This window comes from Lithobates pipiens, unplaced genomic scaffold (assembly GCF_037356315.1).
Source record: "Lithobates pipiens isolate NorthernLeopardFrog02 unplaced genomic scaffold, aLitPip1_a1.2 Scaffold_30, whole genome shotgun sequence".
In the NCBI taxonomy this organism is placed as follows: domain Eukaryota; kingdom Metazoa; phylum Chordata; class Amphibia; order Anura; family Ranidae; genus Lithobates; species Lithobates pipiens.
In genome coordinates this window covers 58,288,156-58,299,031 of record NW_027507791.1, presented here as the reverse complement: position 1 = coordinate 58,299,031, position 10,876 = coordinate 58,288,156, and the positions used below count along the sequence as shown (strand labels likewise).

Sequence of the window (10,876 nt, the reverse complement as noted above, 5' to 3'; positions counted from 1 at the left end):
TATCACTAACTATATTCATTAAGTCAAAACTCCACCCTGACAGGCCCCTGTCGCAGCCAGAGGGAAGGTGACTGGCAGAGATTACAGGGCAGCTAGACATCAATAGGGAGGTGGCGGGAGCAGCATGTGGAGCAACCAATGTCCTCTATTTCTCAGTTGCATCTGCTGAATGTATGTGGGAGGGAGAGGAGGAGAAGTGGGAATCCATTAGCTACATGGAGGATTGGCTTCTCTCTATTTCACTGCCCCCGTCGCTCTCCTATCCAGGCATATAGGGAGGCCGTGAGGACCCCTTGAGCTTCCAATGGAATCGGGTTGCAATGGCTACCCCTGCAACCCCTGTAGATATGCCCCTGGGCAGTGAATTTCACAGGGGAAGGGGCTGAAACGAATAAATGGACTTCTTTTTACTGCAATGCTCACTTTAAGCACATTGAGGAATCAGGAACTACGTCACTCGAAAATAATAATAGAGATGGATTAATGCTTTAATATATTTTATTTTTAAAAAGGAAAGGAAAACATCAGATCAGACTGTCATATATAGTACAAAAGAAATGGCCACTCACTCCCTCAAAATAATAAGTAGGGAAAGGGAAAGATAAAGAGATAAGAATCTCTATAGAATAAATGTAAACCACATAGAAATCAGAGGACGCCAAAATTAGCCCCCCTATTCCTAACCAAGCCAATCAAAATTCCAAGCAAATGGGAAACGAATTATGAAATGTTATTTTGTATTTTTAAATGTAATTGCAAACACTAGCATGATCCCATGTACATTTAATCATTTTATATATAGGCACAAATGTGTGAACTTTTCTATATGTGCTCCATTAAATTCTCATTGTGTCCTGTAGGGATGTCGGCTTCCTTCCAGAACTGGTAGATTTTCTCTTTGTAGCATCTGTTGCTCGTCTATTGAACTGTAATCAAAGAGAGGTCAATGTCAGCAAATGTTAAAATCATATTTAAATAATACATAGACCTTATTCGTTCATACTTTCTCACTGATCTATAGCACAAAAAATAACAGAAATACATTTACATGGATTTGTATATCCAATATCAACGGTGAATACTCAAAAATAATCTGCCCATACATCAAACGATGATTATTTGAACATTGCTGGTTGCTCGATTGTTGGTCTTTATTTTGATACGCTGTATTTTATTAACAGATTTTTATTTCACTAGAGGTCATGTGAATATCATGACTGCTTAAAGGGGAACTATAGAGGCTTTTGGTCAATTGTATTTTAGTTTTTGTATTGTTTTATTTTTTTTAAATTGTATGCTGTTTCTGATTTTCAGTGTGTTGAGTGCTTGCTGGGTTGTCTAATAGCAAAGTCTAGAACCAGTTCTGTACTTCATAGTTGTAATTGAAGATGATTCAGCTTTGTGTCTAATCTGAGGTCCTGCTATTAAGTCTGTATTTACACCACAGCAGTGTTACATTTCTTTATACAATATGTTTTTTCACTAAGCTGGCTGCTTTTTAGAAAAAAAAAATGTGACCTCTGTTATCTTATAACGCCCATTGCTGATATTAGATATAAGCAGATAGAACTGAGCTACTCACAGAAGGTGTAAGAGGCTTGGAAGCCCTTTGCCTGGTTAGACTTGTCACTGTGGAATATGAGAACCATAGAATTGCCTTTGGAGTAATACACAGGGATGGTGCGATCCCCACAGAATGGACCCCTTTGTGTACCATCCATGAAGAGTTTTAGATAGTCGTACATACAGAAACTGGAAGACTCTAGATGGAAGTCACTTATGGTCAGGGCAATCTGAAAAAGAAATACAATTATGACGAACATGACAGTGTTGTGTTCATGCAACAAACAAATCATTTTTATTGAATAAAAGTGCGTATTTTGCTTTTTTTTTTTTTTTACAATTCATTAATGTTACAGTCTACCTGAGATAATATTTGACCAAAAAGCCATATTAAACCCAAGACCAAGCATTTATTATATTGCAGTTTACCAATTCTTACATGTGATGGCTGCTTTTGTTTTATTTTTTAGGCTTTCTTTTATGTTAATTTAGGGATCCAGGCAACAAGTCTGTTTTTAAAAAGCACAAGCTATCCAGCAGAATGTATCAGTTTACATGGATAAGCCAAATCATTCAACACTGGCAGGGGTGCTTAAAATGACCAGCTTTATTTATTCATGTAAAACATTTATCCCAAAAGGAAAAAAAAACGCAGTAACTGATTATAAAATGTGAGCTGGAATTTGGATTCAACTTGTTAGTGTATTTAAATCTTCTAATACATGTGTTCATTCACCTGTCTACAATAGACTCAAGAAACTGATCAGCCCCCTCCCTTCCTCTCCCCTGTGCTCCTTTTACTCTCTAAAAGAGGTGGTAGAAATGACCCCAGTGCTGCAAAGTCAAGTAAAGCTTTATAAACAGCTTACAAATGTCACACCACCAGTTTTCAGCCAGCTTCATAAATTACCACCAACAATTCCTGTCATCACAGGAAATGATCCAGAACGTCTTGGTGGTAGATAGTCTTAGAGCAATCTACTTTATATTTGCCAAAAGCCATTTATTGTAATGCCCTAAACAGTACATTCCATTTCCATTCATTCAGGTAGGCCCTGGTGAATGTTGGTAAATTCAAAGGAGTTGTATATATTCAGGTTGTATTGTGTCTGTCCAACATTACATTTTTTTTTGTGTGCCAATTTTAGAGAATGTGGAAGTCCAGGTTTAGGGAGAATTTTGAAGACATCTTGTTTTACCTTATATCCAACGGGAGCTGTGATGGTGAAGTTACAATTCATGTTTGGACTGTAGTTCCCTGGGTATCCCGGAGATGTAAAGTTGCCTTGAGAGTTAAAGAAGGATCCTCCACACTGAACTGTGATAATATAGATATAATCAATATAGTAGATATAAGAGATTTATAACAGTATATGACATCATGTTTATGTATATATCTATATATATATATATATATATATATATATATATATACTGTATATACATAGTTCATCCTCCTTTTTAGAGTCCCAGGTTGATCTTAGGACCCCAATCTCCAACTTTCAATGCAGAGCTCAGATGTAGAGATGGCCTACACAGGCACCAAATCTGCTTCAGGGCAGGAAGGGGAGAGAGTCACATGTTCTGCCTTACCCAGAAGAGTTTCACAGAGCACTAGTGAGAAAACAGGAGTGTCCTATGAAAATAAATAACTGGAGATGGGTGGGCTACCATACAAACCTATGATTGTGTCCTTAATGGGGTAAGTGCAGATGCTGCAAAATCTATCCATCTTGTTCCCCCCACTGTACTGCTTGAGTTAAATTCTTCTTTAGTCTAGAAGATGATAACTACATTGAAATACTTACCTTATTTATCCCCCCACAGGCTTCCTCCATGCTGTACTACTGGTCCCTTAAGCTGCTTCTTTTTGCTATTCCCCTAGCTGTAATTCTCAGATATCATCAAATACAACACAGGATCAGCGGTCATGCATTGTACATGAACATGTTGAGAGCTCGCCCACATACTGGGACATTGGAGAGCATAGATGGCCACTAGTAAGTTTTTGAACTTCCCCAACCTGCCCTAAGCAAAGCAAGCATTTAACCAATGTAGTGCTGGGGAAAAGGTAGTCTGGTCACTGCACTCCACCCTGGAGAATTTTGAATGACATTGTCAACCGCAAAGAAGTCCATAGGAATTTAAAAAACTCTTAGTTTTGCAGTAGGGCAGATATCAGGGATATACCGCAAGAAAGATGAATCTATACAGTATCTGATCCAAAATAAGCCATAGAGGTAAGTATTATCACTCTAAAGCCCCATACACATGATCAGAATTTCTGCTCAAGACAAAAATCTGCAGAAAATCTGATAGTGTGTATGGGGCTTTAAAGTTGACAAACATACACACTGAACAATCTTTCAACAACTTTATAGTGTGAAGGCCTGACTGACTGGTAATTCTAATTGTATATACTAAGAAACTTCATGGATTACCTCAAAGGTTGCAAACAGAATTTAGAGGACATCAAACTGTTGTGCCAATAGTCCCTCCTTGGGATGGATCCCCTCTGTATCTATGAGTCTTCAGTGTCTTTCTCTGAACACTTACCTTACTATTAAAATAAATCAGAATACCTGAGCTATATGTAGCTTGGAAGCCAACTCCAGCAACAGCCCCGTCACTGACGAACTGGACCAGCATCTGGCTGGTGGAAGCGATGAGTAGAGGGATGGTTTGACTTCCACACATTTTATCCAACAACACAGGAGAGGTCTTAGTGGGGCCGTCATAGATCCTCATGTAGTCTGAGTCACAGTTAGGAGTGGATTGGATATTAAAGCTACTGAACTTTAATGTTGCCTAAAAAGTGACACAAGGCAAATTTATTATCTACAGTAAACCCCAAACATCACATATTTGTAACTGCAAACTGGATTAATATGTAATTGCAATATGATGCAATCGATTACTATATTAATGTTTGAACAGTCCTTCAGAAAAAAATCCCACAAGAATATATAGAATTTTAATTTCTGTTAAACAATCTTGCAGCTTAAGCCCTTGTACACACGATCGGAGATTCCGACGGAATGTGTCTGATCGGAGCGTTTTGTCAGATATTCCAACTATGTGTGGTCTGCATCGGACTGTTTCCGTCGGCATATCCGTCGGACCAAATTTTCCAACTTGCCGGAAAAATTTTTTCCAACAAAATGCGCCGATCGGACATACTCCAATCATGTGTAGAGAATTCCGATCGGACAAAGTGCCACGCATGCTCAGATCAAATTCCTACACCAAAGCTATTGGCTACTAGCCCGAACGTAGTCCCGTCGTAACGAAATAACGTCATCACGTTCTGAACGATCGGACATTCTGACAACTTCGTCCGACTGTGTGTATACAACAGTTTCGGACAAAATCCGACAGACAAAATCCGACGGATTTGGTTGTCGGAATCTCCGACCGTGTGTACAAGGGCATAGACCTTTCTAGCTAAGATGTCTCTTGAAACATGTGCGTATTTTCCATTGATTTTCTAGTTGACAGAACTCTTCTGCTCCCTCTGATTATTTGTTGCTTGTGGTTTCTTCAGAGAAACAAATAAAGCTTAAACAAGACACATTTTGGGGAAGAAACTTTTAGCAGAAGTCTTTTGTTTAACGCTATATTGAATTAAGTCAAAGAAAGCTGTGACTGGGGATATTGCAATACTGTTACTATTGGTAACATACTTGTAAGAACAAGAGCCCCAAATGAATCCAAGACCCATTTTGTTCCTGCTAAACCCCCATTCCTACAGTGACCTCACCATCCGATGTGGGGTAAAAGAAATCTGGAACATCAGAATTGCCAAAATAGGCTCCCAGCAATGAAGTGGTAATGATAGTCTGAAGACTATAAAGTAGGCCATAATGAAGGTATTATTCCAACATATGGAGCAATTGGTGGTTGAAGCAGAGTATGAGGTTCAGAGGCATGTACATCCTAAAAGACCTAGGTTAGGGAGTATTTGGACCTATTGCTTGGCACTATACTAGTCAAGTCTCTATTTTTTATTAATGTAAAATGTAGGTAGTGTACAAAACAATCTTCAGATGGCAGTTTATTTCCACACCCAGGTTGCTAGACATTTAGGGTCACATTTTGCATGTCTACATCTGTCTCCTTACCAGTCCTGATGGAACCCTGATCAACCAAACGCAGTCACTATTATTAGGATAAGCAGAGGGATAGTTGTCAGAAGTGAAAATTCCTGTGTTATTATTAAGCAAAGTCGCATAGACACCTGAGAAGTCAAAAATAGACATATAAATTGTATTTAGTCACTGGTGGAATAAACTGATAATAATATTAATAATTAATTAGTGGGCAACAGGCAAGGAGGTATTAACCTTCTATTAGCTTAAAACTGCTGGAATTTTGAACTTAAAATGAAATGAACCTTGAGTTTAACCCCTTTATGTTGAAGATAAAAGATCCTTAATGCCTCAATGCAGTGTTACAACTTTTACATATGTTAGTGAAACGGAACGTATCTTTACAACTACTTTGTGCATCCAGGTGAATTATATTTCATGGTAAAAACAAAATTTCCTGATATTTTACTTTTTTTTTTTTAAAGAAAACTGGCCAGAGACAAATGTGCACATTTTTTTTTTTTTTTTTGTCAAACCATTTTTTTTTTTAAACGGAAAAATTCACTTAAAATGCAATCATAAAAAAAAAGTATAATTTCTAATTTTTTAAACCCATAAAACTGTAATGTACAGAAACTTACTGCATTGATAAAGTCGGTTAATTTTAGTGACATCCAAGACGCTCAGTCCAATTGTCTGCCCAATGGTCACATTGGGGTAAGGCTTGGGGACAATTGTGGGTTTCTTTGAAGTGTTGCTGAATGCATAGCTGGAAAATGTTGAATGGAGATAAGATTGACATATTATCTATAAAATATTTTATAATTTATCAGTAATTTACCAACTAACATAAAAGTCATGACTTACGCATCATAGTGCATCACTGAACCATAATCATATGGACTGCCCAAGTTATTAGTGTTCGCTTTAGCAAAATTACCCAAGTATCCTGGAACAAGACAAAAGCAGTGGTAATGTCTCTTTTTTGAAAACATGGCTAAATTCGCTTTGTGTAAATGTCTTCAGTACCTTTAGAGATATACTGGAAATTGATGTCAACATAATTGTCACGATCACTTCTTACATGCTCATGGTAGAAGCCCAGGGCATGTTCTAGTTCATGTTGTATAATCCCTCTGTAGATGCAGCCTCCACCCAATGAAACTGTCTGGCTTCCACCAGTTCTTCCAATATACGAGTAACAGCTAGAAATTGTAAATATACAGTTCAAAAAAAGTTATGCTTTAATACCATTTGGGAGCCTAAGACAATAGTTTTAATAGAAACAATGATTGAATCTGTTAAACAAAACAATCAATATCTGTTTGTGCTAAGCTTTTTTACTTTTTAACTTATATCAACGGTTGTTTCCCTATGTTTGTGCCCAGTTCTAATAAGATGTATGGAGTTTGGGAGCTAAGTCACGTTGTACCGGCTCCAAGCATTAGATCACTGCTCACTTTTGGACAGACATATTTGGTTTTATTTTCATTGTAAAATGTTAAGTGGAATCCATTGAGTCTGTTGACACTAAGCCCCACTCCCTCTCAGTCACTTCTATTTTTCTACTATATACTGTACTCAAAGTTAGCAGAACTGGAATAAATATCTTATGTCCATGTGCATATTTCTGATAGATTCACAAAAACCACAAAGCGCCTTGTTGTTGACTTGTGACTTTCACATGTATTTGCAAATGTACAGAGGAGTTCTATTTATTTTTATTTTTTTAAAGAAATTGAAAAGGGAAGCCATCATGCACAAAATAGGTACTGTAAAGTCTCAGGTGTTTATGTTTTAGATGCTCCCTACTGTGAATATCTATGATACATAATAGACAACCTTACCCATCACCAGGAGTGATGTTGATGTAATCATGTTCTGTTGTAAGAGGCACAAACCTCACACAAGTCAATGTCTCAAACTCGGCCATGGCGAGCACAATACTGTTCAGGTCACTGGGACCTGGAAACAGAGATAGAAGGTTGGGTTTCTACAAATAACAAATAGCAATGAATGCTTCAATGCAAGAGAAAAAAGAGGGAACTCACTGTATCTGGAATCTATGATGTAGGGAACAGGAACAGTACCATTATCACTTTTAGGCCAAAGGCAAGAAGGACAGTTGGTGGCGCTGCGGTCATTCTGTACCAGTATATCTCCTCCATACATAGTTGTTTTGCTATCTGAAAATACAGAAAATGGTCATAGATAATACACTAAAATGCATTTGATTTAAGCTGCCCATAAACTGTGAACTGGCTGAAGTTTACTATGTGGGTGGCTATGTCAGTCCTCTCTCACCTGATATCCTTGGATTGAAAAATGGATGGATCCAAACAGAAAATGTTAGAACTGACAGCGGCTGCATCTAATCATATGGAGTGATGGGGTATACAACAGAATACAATAGGCGCAGTGGGAATCTGGAGAAACCTGTTAGATATTTTCATGCAGTCCAAAGGCCCAGCTTTACTCAGTTCCGTGACACAGCACAGCCCTGTTTGGGAAGGGAGGAGACCTGATTTTGCTCTGCTGCAGTGAAGTTGGCCTCTTGAATCTTCCCATGCAGGTCACAACAGAGAACGAGCCCCCAAGTAGAGCCTTCCCACTATGGAGGGCAGAACTTAGAAATCAGGCTAGTCCATCAATGCATGATTTAAAGGATCCTGAAACTCATAACTTTATTGAGTATAATTGGTTATTGTCTTTTAACTTGCCTTGATTTAGCACCATCATAATGCAGTAAAGAATCCTGTGGTTTATAATAATTACCTTTATTAGCCTTCAAAATCTTGCTGAAGATCCCTTGTGGCACTTCGGAGTCTTCACTCTTTGGGGCTGTGTATACAAAATACACATTCTAGTGTAATAATCGCAACCAAAAAAATTAAAGTGACTTAAGCTTCGGTAAATATTGAATCCATTTTATAAATTGAAATATCAATTAATGAAAAAATAGGGTAGCTCTACAAAGTTATCCCTGATCTGGGAAACTTCTGGTTGGGAAATTCTTTAAGTCTTTGCCTGATTCACCATGATTATCATAAATACTGTCACCTAAGCAAAGGGAGATGACTTTGATGACTCTATTGCCAGGGTCTAAAAAAACATGCAGACAATTATGTGTGCATTTCACATATTTTAGCAATGTCGTTAAATGTAAAAATTCTCCCTTGTGTAAACAGCTGGAAGCTCGAAACTGCTACTTGGACGTGATAGCCTCAGAAGACTCAGAGCTCTCAGAGCTTTCACTCAAATTACACTTTATAGTATTCCTCTTCACTCCTCCACCAGCAGATGAATCAAAGTTTATGTGGGGAGATGAGGGGAGGGACAGAGATGCTGGGCCAGCACAGACAGTAGTTGGACACTCCCAGAAGAGGAGAGTGCTAAGAAACACAATGCGGGAGAGGGCTGTGCTAGCGAAGTGACTCTCAGAGTAGTTAAAATCTCTTTGTAAGTTCAAAGCCACATTGCAGGTGAACAATAAATCATTTATGGAAAGGAAAATACTGCAAGCAAGCATTTAAAATAATTTATTTTTCTAGGGGTTTTATCTAAATTTAAATTGGTGGATGGAGGGATGTTTACCATAAGAGCTATACAAATGTGGAGGAGTCTTTCCTAGAGGCTGGTTCTAGATGGAGAAGGAAAATCATTTTATAGATTATCTGGCCAGGATGATTAGGGCCAATGGAGCAGTGCAAACAATTTTTAATTTAGGATTTAGGATTAGGGATATTATAAAGAAATGCCAATGAATGGGAGGAAAAAGCAGAACAAACAAAACAGCTGACAGAGAACAGAAAGAAAGCAAAAATGATTTGTTATATAAGAATGTTAAAAAGCTTACCATCTTTGTTCACTCCAAGTAGATGATACTGGGAAGTAAATGTTTTGTATTAATATCTTATTTCAGATGTAATACAATAATAACAGATAACAAGTCTTGACCCCAACTCATCCCCATCCAGGAGAGTCCCTCTCAGCCCTACTGGAAAGCTCTCAGGTAAAATCCTTTCTTGGACAGATGTTACCACAACAGTCATCATTGGAAGATTTTACCATATTCCCTGTTCTGTTACCAATTATAACATTTTGGATTTTCCCTCACCTTCTGTCCTACAGGCAATGGCCTGTACAAAAGTCAAATCTCCCTACAGGGGTCCCAGGCAGTAATAAGGAAGTATTAAAATCTAACAGGATTCCTAACCCCCCACCACTTTATCCAAAACTAAGGGGATAACTATTTTAGATTTACACTTCACTACTAGCTAAGATTGTCAGTAACTTATTGGATGTTATACTTTCCTTAATATAGTTGTCACCTGTCCCCTGTACTGTTCATGTCAGCTCATCATCTCACCTGTATTTGTGCAGATAGAGGTAGACTGGTCACCAGCCCCGTAATACAGACCAGAAGCAGGAGGAAGGCTTTTTCATTCATCTTGTTTCCGAATTCTCCTTCACTGTAATGTGAAATATCTTCTCGCTGAAGCTTGGTGTGACACTCATCTTCTGGATCACCTTTTATACAGGTACCAGAGAAGATCTGACCAATCATGAGACAGGAAACCAAATTTCAAGAATGACCGAAGTTGACGTGTATGGGAATTAGAAATGTATAATTATTTCATGTGTGACGCTATGGTCCTTATCATCTTATTATTGTCTTGGTGTTCTGCTGCATAACTTGTAATTGATTGTCGAGGTCTCGTGACAATTGTCTTTAATGAAATAAAAAGTTCTTGTGTAAGTAATATCATTATAAACTGTTTTTTGTTCAGCTAAAATCTAAATAAATTGGGACTGGCAATGTAATTTTACATTTATTTTTGTATTCAAGGTTATGCCCATTCTATGAGAAAATTCATCACTATAGTCCCATGAGCAATGATGTTTTGCAAATGCAAAAACCCATAGTAAACTTACAGATCATTTTTCTTTTAATGTGAATTTGATCCTATCAAATTAAAAACTGATTGGTTAAAACTTAAAGATATTAAAGTCAAATTTTTATTAAAAAATAAACATATTATACTTACCTGCTCTGTGTAGTGGTTTTGCACAGAGGAGCCCAAATCATCCTCTTCTTGGGTCTCCAGCTGGCGCTCCTGGCCCCTCCCTCTTGCCGAATGCCCCCATAGCAAGTAGCATTCAGACATAGAGCTGTGGTTTTGCCCCTCCTCCTCCCTCTCCTCATTGGCTAACTGACTTTGATT

At 37.9% G+C, this 10,876-nt stretch overlaps 1 protein-coding gene across 1 annotated transcript; it reads right to left on the bottom strand.

Annotated features, from left to right (window-relative positions):
- Positions 1-1,574: 1,574 nt before the first annotated feature.
- LOC143942079 (embryonic protein UVS.2-like) lies at positions 1,575-10,101 on the bottom strand. The gene is made up of 12 exons (XM_077463382.1): positions 10,021-10,101; positions 9,508-9,535; positions 8,427-8,492; positions 7,703-7,837; positions 7,499-7,616; positions 6,681-6,856; positions 6,519-6,600; positions 6,293-6,420; positions 5,685-5,800; positions 4,146-4,371; positions 2,763-2,881; positions 1,575-1,793 (listed from the first exon to the last, which is right to left on the bottom strand). Exons 1-12 carry the CDS (start codon positions 10,099-10,101, stop codon positions 1,575-1,577), a joined length of 1,494 nt encoding a protein of 497 aa, XP_077319508.1.
- Positions 10,102-10,876: the final 775 nt, after the last annotated feature.